This window comes from Aulonocara sp. 'chitande type north' Nkhata Bay, linkage group LG3 (assembly GCF_057382095.1).
Source record: "Aulonocara sp. 'chitande type north' Nkhata Bay isolate Kocher_YH1m ecotype deep benthic linkage group LG3, A_spYH_male_GT1.1, whole genome shotgun sequence".
In the NCBI taxonomy this organism is placed as follows: Eukaryota; Metazoa; Chordata; class Actinopteri; order Cichliformes; family Cichlidae; genus Aulonocara; species Aulonocara sp. 'chitande type north' Nkhata Bay.
Genome location: NC_141346.1, coordinates 17848140 through 17867905, shown reverse-complemented (window position 1 = coordinate 17867905; position 19766 = coordinate 17848140). Strand labels below are relative to the sequence as shown.

The 19766-nt window shown below is 39.8% G+C and overlaps 2 protein-coding genes and 1 pseudogene across 2 annotated transcripts; 1 reads left to right on the top strand and 2 right to left on the bottom strand.

Moving 5' to 3' along the window:
* Positions 1-467: 467 nt before the first annotated feature.
* On the top strand, positions 468-2700 carry LOC147334290 (uncharacterized; annotated as a pseudogene).
* A 4708-nt stretch (positions 2701-7408) lies between these two features.
* On the bottom strand, positions 7409-11082 carry LOC147334289 (butyrophilin-like protein 2). The gene is made up of 3 exons (XM_086286756.1): positions 10963-11082; positions 8946-9278; positions 7409-8810 (listed from the first exon to the last, which is right to left on the bottom strand). The coding sequence occupies exons 1-3, from the start codon at positions 11033-11035 to the stop codon at positions 8617-8619; spliced, it is 600 nt and encodes a 199-aa protein (XP_086142882.1). The 5' UTR covers positions 11036-11082; the 3' UTR covers positions 7409-8616.
* A 3858-nt stretch (positions 11083-14940) lies between these two features.
* On the bottom strand, positions 14941-16393 carry LOC147334288 (uncharacterized). The gene is made up of 2 exons (XM_086286725.1): positions 15353-16393; positions 14941-15257 (listed from the first exon to the last, which is right to left on the bottom strand). The coding sequence occupies exons 1-2, from the start codon at positions 15747-15749 to the stop codon at positions 15019-15021; spliced, it is 636 nt and encodes a 211-aa protein (XP_086142851.1). The 5' UTR covers positions 15750-16393; the 3' UTR covers positions 14941-15018.
* Positions 16394-19766: the final 3373 nt, after the last annotated feature.

Sequence of the window (19766 nt, the reverse complement as noted above, 5' to 3'; positions counted from 1 at the left end):
CCTTCATATAATATGTGGCTTGATAAAGTAAGAGAAATTTACCAGATGGAGGAAATAACATACGCTCTGCGGATTCAAAGAGAGTTGTTTACTGAGCGTTGGCGACCCGTACATGCTTTACTGTTTCAATAATTTAGCATAGGTCTGTTTCGTTTTGTTCATTTATGGCTAGATTTGTCACATGTTATTTAATATTACATAAAGTTTTTGTTTTTCTTTTCTTTTTGTTTTTGCTGTTGTCTGTCTGTTTGTTTGCTTGGGTTTTGTTTTGCTTTCCAGTTTTGTTTTGTGCTTCTTAATTGCAGTTCTTATTTTACATTTCTGCATTGCGGTTCCTGTAACTGTCCTACTTGTGAACATTGACAAGTACAAGTTGCAATGTTGTAAATTATAATAAAAATTGAGTTAAAAAAAAAAAAAGACTACATTTAAAAAGTATGATGTTTTGGTCTTGTGTATTTTCAGACATGGCATCTGTTGGTCCCCTGCTCCTGCTGATGATGTCAGCCTTTTTCATCATCTCCAGTGTGACCGTCTGCTGACCAAAGCAAACACAAGAAACCCCTTCTGGAGAAACTAAAACAAGGCAAAGAAAAACTTAAAAGTGCACTAAAAAATAAGGAGAACCTCAAAAATATTGGTGTACTTTGTCTAACATTAATCACAGGCATTGGGAATGCGTTAAAAAACACTAGTCATGATATTCTTAAATCTGCTGCGTCTGTGGCTAGTGTTGTGCCAGTGGTAGGTGCTGTATTTTCCTTACTAATGACAATAGCGATACTGATAGATGAACATGTTAATGACAAATCATTACTGAAAGATATCAAGGAAGAATTTGAAAAAATCGATCTTAAGCTTGAGAAGCATCATCGGGAACTAAAGTGGAACATCTGGGCAGCTGCAACTTATTCTAAGCCAGAGATGAAAATTAGGACTGCCTGGACTGAATACAAAACACTGCTGGGCAGTCTCGCTGGGGCTAAAGATCAGGATGAAAGGAAAAGACATGAAAAAAGCTTTATAGAAGCCTACTCAAAATATGAGAAAGCTCCTCGGGAAATGGGAGAGTTGCTGAAAAAAACAGGAAAGAGCTTCGTTAATAACCTCGGGGATGAACTGGCTGAATATGTTAAATGTCACGAGAAGGAAATCATAGAATATACTTATCTCATTCTTACACTTATCTTCAAGGGCAACATGATGAATGAATTCTACTACAGACTGAAGAACATACAGTCTGAAGCGAGAAATGATGAGATGAAGAAGAATGTATATGAAGCAATGACAGCAATGTTTGAAATCCAAAAACAATGCATTGATAGCAGTATGACTTATGTTAAACAGGACGTGAAACCACTTATTGATAAATCTAAAAAGCGTGATGATTTGGCACAGGAAGTCTGGGATTTTCTGCAGAAGACATATGACAGGTATGATTGGATGGTTGTTGGATTTATAACCAAAAAATCCAGACATAAAACAATTAAAACCCTGAACAAACACGTGCTGACAGGATTCCAGGATGTGTCAACAGAGCGCATTACTGTGGCCGTATCCAGACAGGTGAAAGGGACTCAAAGCAAAGTACAGGAGGTCAGCACAGCCATTGAGAAGTGTATTAAAAAGAAAGTTTTGTGTTACAAGGTGGAAGAGACACTCCGCACATGTGGGGAAAAGGTGGCTGGAATTCCAATGTCTCAGACTTACACAGCAGTCCACGCCTATATTAAAAAAGCTCACCAAAGCATCAAGAAAAAGGAAGGTAACCGTAAAGCTAACGTTAAAGACCAAGCTGATGATGAAGATGAAGTCAGTGCTGCTCCTGAAAACCCTTCAGATCAGACTCCTTACATTTACACAGGGGAGTGTGAGAAATCTCCAGGGGTCAAGCATGGAAAGTTTGTTGTTCTGATCAAAAGTGACGAAGAAATGATGGAAAAAGATCCGTGTGCCAAGCAGGACTGTGGGCAAAGAAAAGGCAGAGGAAAATGTGTGAAAATGAAAGACATGTTCCTTGGAATTTGCCGGTGTAATTATCCATACTATGGGCTTCACTGTGAGAATGACATAAATGATTATGCCATAGAATTAGAGAAAGAAGCAGGGACACAGAAAAATAAATCAACAGTGACAGGCAAGAGGAGGCGAAACAAGAACTGAAACAGCAGAACAGACTTCATGAAGTGACATGAGCTTCTTCTCTAAAATGACACTGAAACATTCAGTAAATCATCTTTTTCCTCAGACTCAAAGTATCTAAGAAACCAAAACCACATTTCTGAATGCGACTAACACTTTAATCCACTGCTCCATTCTCAGTGCCTCAATCTGTTTGGATCACATGTTTGTGGCTGATGTGCTCACCGTCAGTAAGACTAAAGCTGATTTCATGTAAACACAGGCGGTTAGAAAAACACCAGAGTAGGCTCTGATTGGTTTGAACCTCCTCTGAACATTGTTCCCTTCAAACAACCAAAGTCAGTGTCCGAGCTCATGTTCACTTCATGAGATTTTCTGCTGTTCATGTTTCTTTGAGCAGCAGCTGATGATGTGTGAACCTCTGAACAACAGTGAAGCATTTCTCAGAGTCCAAATCTGTGTGTTAAACTCACATGAATGAAATTAAGATAAAGTTTGTGTTTATCTGCCAAACTGAAAGATATCATACAGCAATCTGAGAACCAATGAAATGTGTCTTCCCTGAATAAAGCTTCTGTTTCACTGTCATACTTGTGTCTGTGATTTGAATACTCACCTTATATCCTGTCAGTGTGTCGTATCACTCATTCTAATGCACACTTTTAATGTAGTCCCTCCTGACTGGGGGAGTGGAAATTTCTAAGGAAATCCAGATTTTTATTTTGAGTGAAGTGACCCTTAAAAGTTCAGTTCACCTAATTCAGCTGTAGGTTACAGCTTAAAACACTTCAAAAACACCAACCTTCTGTTGACGCGGTGCTTTGTGAGCAAAGTTGCAGCCAACTCATTTTAATACAATACAATACAATACAATTTTATTTATATAGCACATTTAAAAACCCGAAGGCACACCAAAGTGCTTCACAGTAATATGGAGAGTCAACATAAGTCAAAAACAGGGTACAAATCGGGCACAAGCACAGACAGGATAGAGGCACTAAAAGACCAGGAGAGTTAGATAAATACAAAATATGCTACGAGGACAAAAACAGCAGTAAAATTGATAAAAAATAATACATTTAATAAAAGATTTAAAAGTTTAGAAATTAAAAGATTTAAAAGGGTATTAACTGGTCGGGAAAGCCAAGTCAAATAGATATGCTTTTAATCTTGATTTAAAGGACTGGATAGAGTCCGAGGCTCGAATAGAAGCAGGGAGGCTATTCCAAAGGTGGGGTGCAGCTGAAGCAAAGGCACGATCACCTCTGGTCTTCAGTCTAAACTTAGGTTGGGCCAGGAGTAACTGACCTGATGATCTTAATGCACGACAAGGAGTGTACAAATTGAGGAGGTCAGTGAGGTAGCTGGGCGCAATGTTATTCAGGATTTTAAAAGTGAGTAGCAAGATTTTAAACTCAATGCGATATTTGATTGGTAACCAGTGTAGATCAACAAGAGCCGGAGTAATAGGGTCAAATTTTCTAGTGCCAGTAAGAAGGCGAGCCGCAGCATTCTGAACGAGTTGCAGCCTTCGAAGAGAGAAGGCTTGGAGACCACAGTAGAGAGAATTACAATAATCTAACCTGGAGGTCACAAAAGCATGGATACGTTTTTCCAGGTCCCTGTGTGGTATATAATGCTTAGCTTTAGAAATCTGGCGCAGTTGGGAAAAAAAACTGATTTAACTCCAGATGATACTTGCTTATCGAGCTTAAAGGAGCTATCCAAATAGACACCCAGGTTACACATAGAATCAGAGAGAGAGAGAGTTAGCTAGGGGCCCCAGCAGGGCAACAAGCTGGTCTCGAGGAATATGGCTGTCGAACACCATAACTTCAGTTTCATTTAAATTTAAAACGAGAAAATTTTCTGACAGCCAATCTTTAACCTCTCTCAAACAATCGTACAGGGAGTTCAGTGATGCTGCCAAGTCATCAGTCAGTTGACAATAGATTTGAATGTCATCAGCATAAAAGTGATAAGAAATATTGTATTTTTCAAATATGGAGCCCAAGGGTAGCATATACAAAGAGAATAATAAAGGGCCCAATACAGACCCCTGGGGCACACCACAACAGAGAGGGGCAACAGAGGAAGAGTATCCTCCTATCACAACAGAGAAGGATCTATCTGTGAGGTAAGAGTTAAACCAGTTAAGGGCAGAACCCTTGATGCCTACAACATGCTCTAGTCTCCTCAAGAGTATATTATGATCAACCATGTCAAAGGCTGAAGACAGATCTAATAAAACTAAAACGGCAGGGCGACCAGAGTCAGCAAATACAAGAAGATCATTATAGACTCTTAGCAGGGCCGTTTCAGTGCTATGGTGTGGCTTAAAGCCAGACTGGTATTTGTCAGTGATATTATTTGCAATTAAGCAAGCCTGTATTTGGAGAAAGACGGCTTTCTCAAAAAATTTTGATAAAAACGGAAGCTTCGAGATTGGCCATTTTAACAATGGAGGCGGAGTAACACAGCAACAGTGCAGGTCTAACTGTCCAGCTAGACGCTGACGGAGGCTGGGTGGGATCTTTCCGTGACTCCACATTCACAACATTAGGTGTTCGTGTGCCCTGACCGCCCAGGAGGGTAGTGACAATACACTATCAGACTTTTAGATGGACGTGTTTTCTGTCCACTACACTGTAAGTCAGTGCTTTCAAAAAGTTCCCTTTTCATTGGAATATACGTACAGATTTTCAACATCCTAATATCCTAACTATTAAAAAGAGTAAAACACTGACACCATTAAAAACTAAACTAAAACAAGAAAATCCAGTCTGGAAAGTGATGAAAAATACAGTAAAAGGTCAAATCTAAACAAAATAATTCAAAAATATTAAACTAAAATAACAGTTTAACTGGTTTTATGTCTACATCAGATTTACTGATCTTTGAATATAATTCAGAAACACTTGACCCCTGTTTCAATCCAGGCGCTCAATGTTGACATTGTGGAGGACTATAAATACCTCGTGCATCCGTGGCACCCAGACTCTGGAATAACCTCCCCGTTCATATTCGCACTGCCGAGTCTATCCAGTCTTTTAAATTACGTCTTAAAACTTATTTTTTTACTTTGGCTTTTGATTCTGTCTAGTTGGCTGTTTTAGCTTGTTGCGTTGTTACCTATTGTTTGTTGTCCTCTTCTATTGTTTGTTTTAACTGTCTCATGTTTTTATTGACTGTGAAGCACTATGGTCAACACTGTTGTTTTAATATGTGCTATATAAATAAATTTTGATTTGATTTGATTTGAGTATACATTGACAATAAACTGGACTGGGCTAAAAACACCACAGCACTTTATAGGAAGGGCCAGAGTCGCCTCTATCTTTTGAGGCGACTCTGCCGGACAATGCTCAGGATTTTCTACGAGTCTGTTGTGGCCAGTGCAATCCTCTACGCTGTTGCATCCTGGGGGAGCAGATTGAGGGTTGCTGATGCCAAAAGACTCAATAAACTGATCCGCAAGGACAGTAATGTTGTGGGGATGGAGATGGACTCTCTTAAGGTGGTGTCAGAGAGGAGGATGTTGTCCAAGATAAAGAGGTTTAGTGTCTAGACCGGCTGGGGCGAGTGGAGGAACGGTGGCGTGAGAGAGCAGCTTCTGTTTTCCATCCTGGATCTCAGGATCAGTTTTTATTGTCCTTGTGCAGCTGCAGCTGCAGTGCAGTGGTTTTGTTTCTGTATTCTGAGGACTGATTCCATCTAGTGGACATCTGAAGACACTACACAGGTTAGTTTGTATGAAGTTCATGGGTCATGTGACTCTTCTCCCACAGAACATGATGCTATGAGTGCCACCAACCTCAGAGATGTAATCAGACAGTGACTAAAAATCTATGAAAACATCAAAATCTGACAGTAATTATGGGCTCAAATTGTGGTCATAAATAATTTGTACTTGTAAATCAGTTTTGTATGTGTAAAAAGAATTTGTGTGTGCGTAAAAAAAGATTCGTGTAAAACTGCACTCAAGTTTCAGGTAGTGTACAAGTACGAATTTTGACCCTATTTTTCTTCCTTTCATCTGATTGGTCAATGTCATGTCAATCACAAATTTAACAATCCAGTCAGAGAACAGATGGGTTTGGCTATTGGAGGGGTGTAAAAACGTTTTTAGTCTAACAACACAGGCTCCTTCTTCCTGCAAGGACTATGTTCAGGTGTGAGCACTACAGAAGTAATCAGTGACTAATTACTGATTACTTCCCCCAAAAAATAATCCAGTTACTTTATTGATTACTGATTTTCAAAAGTAATTAATTACAGAAACATGTACAAATATGTACAGTACAGCTTTAAATAGAAATAAGTTTCTCATCCATCAGTCATAAAATCATTGAACAATCCACACTGTGTCTATATCACAGCCAAATGTGGGCCAAGAAAAATGTATGTATGGACTGGATGGGCTGTTACGGACATCTGGTGAAAAGTCAGAAGAACTTTTATAAATATATTTACTTAGAAAATTTGTAACACGTCTAATGCTTATTTTACCGGCTGTACATAACCAACACATTTTACCTCACAGCAGTGACTCTGTGCTATCAGAACACTTCCTCGCAATAGTTATGATTAGTATTAAAATCATTAATAATATATATTCTTTATACTGAGGAGAGAATCGTTATTCTCTCACTGATAAATTCAAAAACTGCGGAAAAGCAGCGAGAAATGCACAGGAGTCAACAGTGCTGATCAGGCCAATCTGTCAATCTTCTGTCAACTCAATGTGTTGTTACATCAGGAGTTGGTCACAGCATAGATTTCCCACTGAAGCATAAACTGGGAATGAGAAGTGAACCATCTTAATATTGCAGTAAAACCAGGGTTAACCCTGAAGTTACCCGGATGAGACTAAATCCTGGTTCACAGTGCAGACCTCTGATCACTGATGATGGAGGAGAAGAAAAACAAATCAGGCTGAATGTAAAACATTTGCTCTGCAGGACTGAGGTCTTTGTTATCACCACTGGGTGGTGGCACTGGTGCCTCACAGCAACAAGGTCCTGGGTTTGAATCCAGCACGAATTTTACTCAAAACACAACATGTTTGTCATGTATGTATGTTACAGGGCAAGTTTTAAAATTGCATTTTGTGATTTTTTTTTGCAATGTGCTTGGTGTATAAATGCCTCAAGTCCTAATCTTATTATATCACTCAAAACTTTATTTGCATAGCACTTCTCACACAGTAAGGAAGCCACTCAAAATGATGTATGTGTATTTTTTCTGCTTTTAATGTGTACATCAACTTCACTACACCCTCTCATCACCCCTCCATCCCCACTCCCACACCCAGGGATCAGACACTCATCATACAGAAACACTGGAGATTAAAAAGAAACAATAAATAACATTACAAGGCTACTAAGAATACATGAAATATAATGAAAAGGGAATAAACAAAGAAAATAGTAAATACATCAAAAGTAAAGTGAAATAAAGTGCAGCATGATAAATAAAAGATGGTCAACTGTCTCCTCACTGAGGACCTGAGGGCTCTGAAGTGCTCGTAGCATAAAAGTAAATCTGAAAGATGAGAAGGTCCTGAACTCCTGAGTGTTAAAAACCAGTAAAAGGATCTTAAAGATGACTCTGACTGCAGAGACGATAACATTGGTGTAATTAAGGCTGTGGAGTTGATTTTTAAAGCAGCTGCAGTGACAAGTGTTTCTTTGAAAAACTAAAAAGATGAGCACTGCAGTAAGCAACCCTGCAGGAGATGAAAGGAGGAGTCAGTGTCTCCAGATCCTGAGTGAGTTGGAGGAAGTTTGCAGCCATCCAGGATTTAATATGTAAGATGCAGATAGATCTGACTGGCTCTGTGTCATCAGGAGACACAGCAACATCATCAGTGTAATCGTGTGTACTCATTCTGTGTCTCCTGATGACATCACAAAGTTACAGCCTGTAAATGTTAAAATCACTGGTCCCAGATCTGACCCTGTGGAACACCATAGTTCAGTTTGTAGCTCCTGGATGAAGATTCATTACCACGTACAAAGAATCCTCCATCTGTGCAATTTAATCCAGTTAGAAACTCTCAGAGTCTCTATCAATGTCTCTAAATGTCTGCAGTGATCCACAGGATCAAAGTCAGCACTGACATCAAGAGGAACCAACACAGATCCAAGAGTTTCTCTGACAGTTTGCTTTACATAAATATTTAACCGCAATCAAATAACCAAAACTTATCAGATCGCGTGGAGCTGTTACCATCTGGGTAATGAAATGTAACTCAAACAGCTTCTGATATTAAACTAAAATAGTCCACACAGCAGCTCAGACCTGAACACATTCAGTGTGAAACACACTGGTTTATATTCTGTTTGTTCTCCTTGTGATGTTGCCCTCATACAACTATCTATCTATACGTATAAATATGTCATTTTTATAGTTAAACGTTTTTAACTAGTTTAATGTATTCTCTCTCTCTCTCTCGTTCCATGGTGCTTTGCTTCAGACCATTTCCTTCTTTGCTTCTTCATCAGGAGGATGAAGAGGAGGATCTTTCTTGTGTTTTTTAGAGATCACAACTGCAAAAACAAGAATGATCACAGCAAGTAATAAAACAGAAGCCATCAGTCGACCATGATGACTTCTACCAACTCCATCTTCCTCCTCTCCATCCTCTGTGTCTCCTCCTGGCTGACCTGCAGGTGAGAAACAGGTGTGAGGTGTCAGCTGATCATGTCACACATCATCAACAACATCTTTAGAAACAAACATCAACAACCAGGAAGCAGCTTCCCTTCTGATCACACACACACTCAACTCTACTCACTCACCTGGAGGATCAACAACACTCAGTGTGATGATGCTGGACTTCCATGAGCGTGTTTCTCTCATGAAGACACGACACTCGTATGTTCCAGTGTCATTAATCATCACGTCCTTCAAAATCAAAGACACGTCTCCATCCTTCATCTGTTTGTCCTGCAGATCCACCCGGTTCTTAAAAGATAGATGCTGGTGATTTGGAATAAACTGCTTGTCTCTGTACAAAAGAACATATTCTGGCTGCAGGTCAGCTCTGCTCCATTGTACTACTATGTTGTTATTTGGAGCTCGACATGTCAGAGTGACGTTCTTTCCAGACTCAGCTGTGACGTTTTTTTGGTCTGAAAAGGAAACACAGAGCAGAGAGGTTACAGATGAAAGTTTGATCTGTTCACTTCTACACCAGCCAATCAGCAAAGAGTTGTACACACTGGGTTCAACACATTAGGCTAAATGTTCATCACACACACACAATATGAACCTGCATCTGTGAAACAAACTGTGTCCTGATTGTTCTCACATTAAGAAATGAATCAAACAAACATGTTGAGGTAGTCCGACTCGAATGTCAAGGAAGGTTGTAGGGAAGCAGACTACACAGAAATTTCAGGTTTGCAGACGTGAGCAATTTATTTACAGTTAACTCCGTTTAATGTGTAACTTAACAAAACTTTCCCCAAAAGTAACTCGATTAACAAAACTCATCAGTTCATGGACCTGGTAACACAGCTCACCTCTCCTCTGAATCTGGCTTTAAATAGGGCCATTAATTTCCCTCCAATTAGCCCAGCCTGTACCTCTCACTTAAACTGAGGGATCTAAAACTCTACACAGATGATTAAAAAGACACAAAACCTCCTCACACTTCTAATTGGCACATTTACGTAACTAAATGGCTCCGTTTACATAAACAAGATTCAACAAACCCCTTCAGAACTTGAAACAAACAAAATGAAGCATTTCTATGGAAAAAGAAACCCCTCCGCTTGATGTCACATCAGCAGGACTTAAAACAACAAAATGCTAGGCAGGCGTTTTCCACCTGCACACCAGTTGGTGGCGATAATGCACCATTTGCACCAACCGGCAATAAACCCTATACAGAAGAAGGCGGCGTTTCCCACACGAAGACTGGAAAGAAACAACAAAGTATGAACAAATGACTTAATCTGTGATGAAATAAAATATAAAGAAACATGTAACTGGGTATTTGTCTCAATTTGCAGAATGTTTGTTTTGCCGGCAACAGACAAACCCGGGATAGTGAGTGCAGCAATGTTACTCAACAAATGGCAAATCAAAGCAAATAAATAGAAACAGAGAAACGTGCAAAAAAAAAAAAAAAAAGGTCAACTCACATGGGACAAAGGGAGAGCATTGCAACTGCTCATCCACTTTGTCACAGCACCTAATAAAATATATGACATATTTGTGAAATTTCATGTGTTATTAGCCTTTATCTGTGTGCCCAAACTTACTAAAATGCTCTCAAGGTGATGATGAGCTGTCATGTCAGGCATATGAAACAAACATACACATACCTGCATATACTGTGCCTTGAAAAGGTTTTCATACCCCTTGAACTTTTACACATTTTGTCGCCTTACAACCACAAACTCAAATGTTTTCACTGAGTTTTTCTGTGACAGACCAACACAAAGTAGCACAAACTTGTAAAGTGGTACAAAAATGATACATGGTCTTTAAAAAATAAACAAATAAAAACTCTGAGAAGAACTTTTAATCAATGAATCAATAATAAACCTTTACAGCAGTTTGTCCATGTTTATCTGACACCACTTTAAAGTTAATACAGTAATAAAATCTCTTCTCTTCACAGCTTCATTATACAAACTGTTATGTAAACGTGTGTGAGTCTAAACACTAACATCCACTTTCTAACACGACAGAAGAGGTTTGGTGACAGCTGAGACCTGCGTCCTCTGTGAGCAGCTGAAACTAAAGCAGCTCGAACATCTAACAGCGGGTAAGAAATAGATCGATAGGATTTAAAATCAAACTCACCTGCCCAGGTAAAGCCCACGAGGGAGACAGACAGTAAAGTCCAGCAGAGCCACGGAGATGTTACAGCAAACATGTTTCATTAGGCACATTCAAAGTGCACGAGTGAATTAATGTGGGAGATTGGAACCGGCTGTTTTTGTTTTTTTCCTTTTTTCATGCTTCACGTCCGCGCTTGTTATTGGATAAGCCTGCTGTCAATTATTCACTGTTTCGCTAACACTGGCTGTGCCTCCCCGGTAGACGAGTGAGTCCTCCCAGAGGAGGAGTCACTCCCAGAGGCTCCGGTGTCAAACTAACTTTAGTGAAGTGAGCCGGAAACGCAGCTAGAGGTTCCACACATATCCACTGTACAGTTGTGACTCACGGCTTCAGGTTTCCTTAAAGTGCCCGCTACATCATTGTTTGGTAGACATGAAGAAAATCTTTCTTTTATGTGAATTTAAGATTAGCAAGTAAACAACAGTTAGCTAATAAACTTCATGACATCACACTTTAATAACATAATGAAAATCTAATATGTCAACAGTGAAATTTATCTCACTGCTATTTATTTATTTAAATCAAATTTTACAGCAGTGAAATTTAACTCTGTTTGAAATGCTGATCTTCAGGAAACATTAAAGATGCTTTTATTTCTGTTTTCTATATTCAAATGTTGTTCTTTTAATATACTGGCACCACTACATTTATCTGAAAGCTGACTTATAAGAGTAAACTTTCAAGCTGTGATAATTGAATGAAGACTGGACCGATATATGAAATATTCCCTTATTGTGAATCATTCCATATCATAACTGTTTGAACTCAGATTGAAAATAGACTTAAAAAGGCTGATTGTTGTAAATGAGTCTGACGGGTCACATTTACACAGCACGACTGTTGAAACTGAAAATCCTCATTCTTTCACCAGCAATCATTTCGGCACTCAGCAGCTTCTTGTTTGAAAATTATTTTAAAAGTTAGATTTGCAGAGATTCTTCTTGAACGTCACCTATAAAACACTCAGGATCCCTGTAGTTATATTTTTGTTTAATTTGACATTTATACTTGTATTTCTTTTTGTTTTTAATTTCATAAATGAAGCTGCATGTGAGGCATGACCCCTAGTGCCAACAGTGAACGCATCACTCTTTCACTCTCTCTCTAACAGCAGCTCTAGTTCACTCTGAATAGGGTGATGACATCATTGCTGTAACGAGTTTGTCGATCTGAAGCTTTTGTATTTGCTTCAGGGAAGCTTATCACTGTGGTCAGCATGTGTTACATGAACGGAGTGCTCAGTCACAGCTTGTATGAGTCGTACATGCTGTCTGACATTTGAAGACTTTTCCTAAAGTGACCAAAATGACAGATTTACACATTTATATCGTTCTACAGATGTTCCAGATGTTTACACATTGAAGCTGTTCCTGGTCACTTTTACCTGAATCTGTTCAGATGTTACATCTCAAATCAATGAGACAATGTTAGTTTTAGGGAAAACTGAGGTGACAGAGGTCAACTGAGAACCTGAGGTTGTCATGGGAACGGTCTTTGAAAATCATGGGAAAGTCTCTAAACAGTGAAACAGCAGAGGTCACACAGAGGTCATACAGAGGTCAGAGCATGTTTGGAGAGGTGGTGCTTTAGCACAGACCCAGTTTCTGTCCCCTCAGAGCAAAAAGGTTGCTGATTCAAATCCTGCTGGGCTCTTTGTGTGGAGTTTACACTCAGCTCCTCCAGAGTGGATTTCCTCCATCTCTGCTGTGTACATCCCACCCTGTACTAATGCCAGTACTAATCAGCTGCTGTATTCTCTCTAAAGGCCACCAGATGGCGATAGATGTGGTTGTAAGAAGACACTTTACTGCTGAGTTCATGGACTCAGTCACTTGTTTTCAGTCATATTGGATAAAAGATTATTTTGAAAATACTTGTATGTTTAAAAATGGAGGAATACCTGAGTGTTATTGTTGAAGTCAGAGTCTCCTTCACCAAAGAAGTGCGACCATGGAGACCAAGGTTTGGAAAGGCAAATTGAGTCAGATGGTTCATGGAGGGTAAAAGTACCTCCTCTCACTTCTGCAAACACAGTCGAGTCCAAATTTGTTGCCTTTTTTCTGTGCTTCACGATTTTTGTGATTCTTAGTTTAAAAGTGACTTTTTCTTTTACTTTTTCTTGTAACCGGAAGGTTGCCGGTTCGATCCCCCTGCTCTCGCTATCCTGGTCGTTGTGTCCTTGGGCAAGACACTACCCTACCACCTACTGGTGTTGGCCAGAGGGGCCAACAGTCTTATTGCACATGTGGGTTTGATCAGCTGCAAAAGTCTTTGTTGAGGAATCTGACAGCAGTGGGGAGGAAAGACCTGCGAAGTCTCTCCGTCCCACACCGTGGGTGCCGCAGCCACTGAAGGAGCTGCTCAGTGCTGTCACAGTCTGCTGCATGGGGTGGGAGATGTTGTCCAACAGGGATGACAGCTTAGCCACCATTCTCCTGTCACTCACCACCTCCACTGGGTCCAGAGGGCATCCTAGAACAGAGCTGGCCCTTCGGATCACCCTGTTCAGTCTCTTCCTGTCCCCAGCAGAGATGCTGCCACCCCAGCAGACCACACCATAAAAGATAGCTGAGGCCACCACAGAGTAACTGAAGGTTTTCAGGAGTGGGCCCTCCACTCCAAAAGACCTGAGTCTCCGGAGCAGGTACAGCCTGCTCTGCCCTTTCCTGTAGAGGGCGTCTGAGTTATGAGTCCAGTCCAGTTTATTGTTCAGATGAACACCAAGGTACCTGTAGCTGTCCACAGCCTCAATGTCCATACCTTGGATGTTTAGTGGTTGCAGTGGAGGATGCTCGAGCCTCTGCCATTGCTGCACGTATTACCAGAGCCTGTTCTTTAAGAAAGAAACACTTGTGAACTTCTAAATCCTTCTTGCTTGTTGTCTCATTTGTTGTGTGCTGGTCTGTTACATTTTCTAAAACTACACTACACACAACTTTACATTCAGATTGAAAGTGTGCACACATGTAATGAAAACAAATTCCATTAAATCATTATTGTCATCTCCAATCTTTTCCTTGTGCAGTAATACAAGGAACGATTTGCTGTCAGCTCATTTTAATCTGAATTGTTTGAAAGTTTAGTGATGACATCCTGTCTGATGGCACTTTGTTTACAGGCAGCGTTTTAATCACTATTTTAAAGACACTGTGTATGAATGTAACAGCTCAGTGCTGTCTGACAGCATTAGCATTGTTAGTTACCTTAAACAGGCTGAATCCACCGCTGCACTGTGAGGATAAAGACTCTGTGTCGCTCTCAGAAAACCGACATGCCACTAAACAGAGGAAATTCCCTTCACCAACTCAAATCAGGGTCCACCCTGACTGGAGTCCACAGTTGTGCTGCAGCTGTAGTGCTCACACTTGAACATAGTCCTTGTTCTAAGCCAGGCTCCTCCTTCCTGCTTCTCCTCAGCTCCCAATCAACCAATCCTGTGATAAGCAGCTGCTGGTTAACCAACCAGAGAAAGTGGAGTTAGATCCAGTTTACACATCTGCTCAGTGAGGTTTGTTTGAGTCCAGCTCAAATTATTCAGCTTCAGTTCAAGATTATTCATGAAGCACCAGAAAACAACAACAACCATCTGAAGGCTCGTTTATAATAAAAACAAACAAACTTATAAACAGAAAATCCCTGAAAACTGCATGAAATGAGTCAACAGGTCAGAAAGTTTCTGATAAAAACAGATTTATTGTTACAGAAAGAAAACTAAACAAGATTCCTGCTCATAGAAATAAAGGGACAATTATCATGGCTAAAATATACAGTCTCAATGACCTTTCTCCCACAAAAACGCTATGATGAACAGATTCAACTTTTGGAGATATATTATATCAGTCAAGAACTCACTGAAGAGCCCGTATTAAAGCAGTTTGTAACGCTGGGTGCTTTTTCTCGGTTTATAATGATGATCTAATAATTTGTTAAAAGTTGTATAAAAATAAATGTGTTCATGCTGTAACAGCGTGCTTTAGTTTTCAGCAACAGAGCTTATGCATTTCTGTAGCAGCTTCATTACACTTCAGCTGAGTCCTCAGTAGGAAGTTTGACTAGACGTTGCTTCTTATGTTGACAAGTTCGTCGGTGTACCACAAAACCAATGGCAACAACAACAACAACAACAGCAAGAACAACAACAACAACAACAGGAATAATGGCCTGCTGAGTCAGAGCACTGACCCTTTCAGCATCATGCATGTTTCCATCTCCTTTTTCCATCACTTGTTTCTCCGACACGCTTTCATGTCTTTCAGCTGCAGAGAAAGCAGAAGTCACAGATGGAGAGGATTCTAACTGGATCATAAAGCTGGAGTTTTTAGTTTACATTTGATGAGCTCCACAAACTCACCTGTAACTGTGAGGTTAATGAAGTGACTGATCTCTGTGTGAACTCTTTTACTTCTCCCAGATTTCCTCACTGCTATGTGACACTCATACATCCCAGTGTCATTAAATGTAACATTCATCAGGATCAGAGAAACATCTCCATCCTTCATCTCCGGGTCCCTCAGCTTCACTCGGCCATGAAAAGATGGATGTTGGTAATTTTCATAGGAGCGTTTGTTCCTGTAAAAGTAGACGTAGCCGTCTGTGTTCAGGTCAGCTCTGCTCCACTTCAGCACTGAGATTATTTCTTCTGTTGAAATCTGACACTGGAGAGTGACGTCATCTCCAACTCTCCCCTGAACATCCTGCTGAAGAGCTGAATACATGAAAATAATGTGTTTTTCCCTTGTTTTTATCATTTCATTTCAAAACACTTTTTATTAATTATTAATCCCGAAGGTAATTAATTAATAAGGCTTACCAGCTGCTCCCATTCACACCACAATAAAACATTCACTCAGACAGAATGAGGCAATCAAACAAAAATAAATTACATTGCATATTTCATATTTTATCCATATTTATATTTAACATAGAGAAACACAATCACAGTCTCCAAAAGCTAATCTGTAGAGACCTTTTACAAAGATGCCAAACTCAACAGGAAGGAAAAGTCCTGGAGTGTCCAGTGTCCACTCATGCTCCACATATTCAATTCAATTCAATTTTATTCATATAACACCAAATCACAACAACAGTCGCCTCAAGGCGCTTTATATTGTACAGTAGATCGTACAAGAGCCCAACAATCATATGACCCCCTATGAGCAGCACTTTGGCAACAGTGGGAAGGAAAAACTCCCTTTTAACAGGAAGAAACCTCTGGCAGAAATGCACTTATTACTTCATGCAAAATCTCTTTTAACTTGGCTTGAGTAATGAATTGTGAACCTTCCTGCATTCATTCCCTTCTTGCTAAGCTGTGGTGCTGTTGTTGTCAGGCTTAACAGAGTTCCTTATTGTTTCTCCCTCCTTGTGTCACTTTTCCAAACATGAACTTTAATGTCTGTGGATTCTGGACGTCTTTATGAAGAAGCAACTGGTGAACCTGTGTGTCCATTAACAATTGCAGCAGGTCGGCCATGAAAAGATGGATGTGCACATTTGCACAGGAACGCACACGGCTGGAGATCGCTATTCCCCCACACTCATGGAGAAAAACATGGCTAGTGCTCCTCGGACTCGTGATACGGCAGGAGCGTCGTAAAAGCATGTGACGTCATCACCGCAGCAAAGAGTAAGAACAAAGTGGAACTTATCGGCAGAAATTAACACTGCACTTATAGCGATGCAATTGAAATATAAGGAGACTTTCGGACACACAGGGTCAACATTGCAATGAAATGTGTTTGACGAGCAGCAGTCACTCAGCAGCATGGTACAGTAGGAGAAAATATAATAAAATAAAATAATAAAAAAATAAAGAGAAAAATAGAAAAGACCAAAATATTAGAGAGACGTAGTAAAAGAGAAAAGATGACTAAATATATATGTATCTATAAATATATGTAGATATATGTAGTGATTAAAGAAAGTGAATCTTGAAAAGGAATATGATGGGGGGGGGGGGGGGGGGGATCCTGGGCCATCTGACCTCAGGAAATCACATAATCACATGATAGGGTGGGGCCAGGTTTCACAATGAGCTCCCCCGAAACCCTGGCTGATTGTGACCCACACCCGTTTTCACACCTTGGCTCATGTGATTAGTTAGAGGATCATCAGGGGGTCCTTTTTCCCTGTTTGGGGGGAAACGCCCACTGGGTTTAAATCTGGGAGGTTGTAAATGAATAGAAATCATACATATACCAACAAGACAGTGTACATCACTGTCACAACAGGGTTTGTTTGTTTTCAATCAAAGTCTTTATGGCTTTAATACCTGGTGGGTCGGTCTGTAGTGAAAATGCCCAATTTTTTGTCCCAGTCCAGCCCTGCAGGTTAATACTGGCAGTGTCACCATGCCAGCTGACTGTATTTCATCATCAGCCAGTGTTGTTCTTGATCAATATTACCAAAGTTTACCATAAGGCAGCATAGAAAGTATTTACTTGCTTTCAGGTTTTATTCAAATTTTAGTCTTTTCATTTGTTTCCCCACTTTTTTCCTGTTTCAAAATCAAACACCAGTTTGTGAGAAGATTATCTTCTTTTTTTAACAGGCAGAGAAAGTTTTACATTGGAACTGGCTAATTTGTCAATTGTTTTTTACAAATGTTCGTATCTTAATATTAAAAAATGTTTTTGCCCAAAACATATGTGCACTATATGTCAGTAAAAATACTATGCAAATATTGCTGGATTTGAATGCTGAGTAAACACTGACAAAGCACTGATTGTATCTCTTGTACTTTATCAACGCAGTATCTAAAAACTTTGCATCGTAGTGGTTAAAGTCTCATTCTAATAAGAGTTAAAAGCACATTCGGTTATTAGGTTTATAGGGATATTGAATTATGGTTAATGGTTGGTAGAATTTTTTTTAAACATTCTCTGCCAATTACATCTTCCACCCTTCTCCAAATCTGTGCACCTGCCCCCCCCCCAACAAAAATTTTCTAGACACGCCACTGGACAAATAGGTCATACATGACAATAAGAATAAAATGTGGAGCTGCTTCAGTGTTTCTGTCAGTTTGTGCAGATCTTGACTCATCAGTAACGTTTGTAGGGTGAGTGCATTTTTAAAACAATTTGTGCAAACTGCACTACAAGGTGGATATTTGCAAAATCATGACTGTCTCAAAAATTTACCTATGAATATGTCAGTGCCATTAGGATGAAATTATTGTGTCACCAACATTTTAACGTTAGACATATAATTTTAACAGCCTCTATAAACTAATATCCTGGCTCGCTCGAGGCTGCCGTTTTCTCTGACAGTTTCAATCAAAATTAGAAATGCTGCTCTGAGACTGAGAGAACTAACAGTGCTGCATGTTGTGCAGTTAGTTTACAAAACACGTTATTCATGGTTACATACAATTTGAGACTGATGTGAGCCAAAGCCTAGCATAGTCTGTAACGTTATTATGACGGACACATTTTATGAGTTAATTTGGCTTTAAGTGACTTACAGGTTTCTTTGAAAAATACTTATATATCCAAGTTCTTCCTTTGCACTGCCATCCTCCTCTCCTCCTCGCAGCGCAGGCTTGCCGCTGCTAAAACTAAACAGAACTCCCTGAAAGGCATAGCCAATCACATTGGCCATATTTGTCACATGAGGTAGGACTCCAGTAGAGGACGTAATTTAACTCTTTCTGCACCGCTGGGTGAATGAGACGTTGACAGATCGTTTCTTCTTCTCTTTCTTGATTTTCTTTACTCGAATAGATCAAATGATTGGTGGGGACATGTCCCTTCCGTCCATCCCAAATCTACGCCCTTGGACTGAATGTCGTGTAAAGCAGTCTAAAGGTCCTTAGGGACTAAGTAAAGCGCTATACAAATCCAGGCCATTTACCATTTACTATTGCTTTCGTCCCTAGCAGGATTCCGAATTCCACATATTTTGTATGCATTTTTTGTATGACAGTGACCAGAAGCACTTGCCATTTACTATTTAAACAGTACTGAAATTATGAAGAGTTCTTTAAAAGTGAGCTTTATTCATTTCTGATTTGTGTCACATATTTTTGGTTTTCATTTTTTATGTCCAGAGAGTAAATAGTAAGTGTTTGTGTGATCCATGCAAACTATGGGTGATTATGACTATCTGCTAGCAACAAAAGCATTGATATATTGAAGAAAAAGAAATAGTGCAGAAAACAGAACAATAAAAGTTCAATATACTAGATTAAATCAGAATCAGAATCAGAATACTTTATTGATCCCTGGGGGAAATTATTTTTTGTTACAGTGCTCCATTTTAAACCAACATTAAGACAAGACAGACAATACGCTAACTAAGAATAGTACAATATATACATATATATACATACATACATACATAAGTCACTCATAAATAAATATTTGGAAAAGAAACATGTGTAGTTGTAGCAGCAAACAGTGTGTTAAGTGGATGCGTTGTACAGGGAGATGGCCACAGGCAGGAATGATTTCCTGTGTCGTTCAGTGGTGCTTTTCGGTAATCTCAGTCTCTCACTGAACGAGCTCCTATGACTGACCAACATGTCATGGAGTGGGTGGGAGGTGTTATCCAACATTGTCTTTATCTTGGACAGCATCCGCCTCTCCGACACCACCTTGAGGGAGTCCAGCTCCATCCCCACAACATTGCTGGCCTTACGGATCAGTTTATTAAGTCTGTTGGCATCTGCGACCCTCAGCCTGCTCCCCCAGCATGCAACAGCATAGAGGATCGCACTGGCCACAACAGACTCATAGAAAATCCTCAGCATTTTCTGGCAGATG

Bases quoted from the DNA above. Each gene is read 5' to 3' on its own strand.
- LOC147334289 (XM_086286756.1), bottom strand. From the start codon at position 11,035: ATGTTTGCTGTAACATCTCCGTGGCTCTGCTGGACTTTACTGTCTGTC. The intron at 9,279-10,962 runs GTGAGTTTGATT...TTTCCTTTTCAG, and splicing joins CGTGGGCTTTACCTGGGCAG to ACCAAAAAAACGTCACAGCT. The intron at 8,811-8,945 runs GTGAGTGAGTAG...TCTCACCTGCAG, and splicing joins GAGTGTTGTTGATCCTCCAG to GTCAGCCAGGAGGAGACACA.
- LOC147334288 (XM_086286725.1), bottom strand. From the start codon at position 15,749: ATGATAAAAACAAGGGAAAAACACATTATTTTCATGTATTCAGCTCTT. The intron at 15,258-15,352 runs GTGAGTTTGTGG...CTTTCTCTGCAG, and splicing joins CATTAACCTCACAGTTACAG to CTGAAAGACATGAAAGCGTG.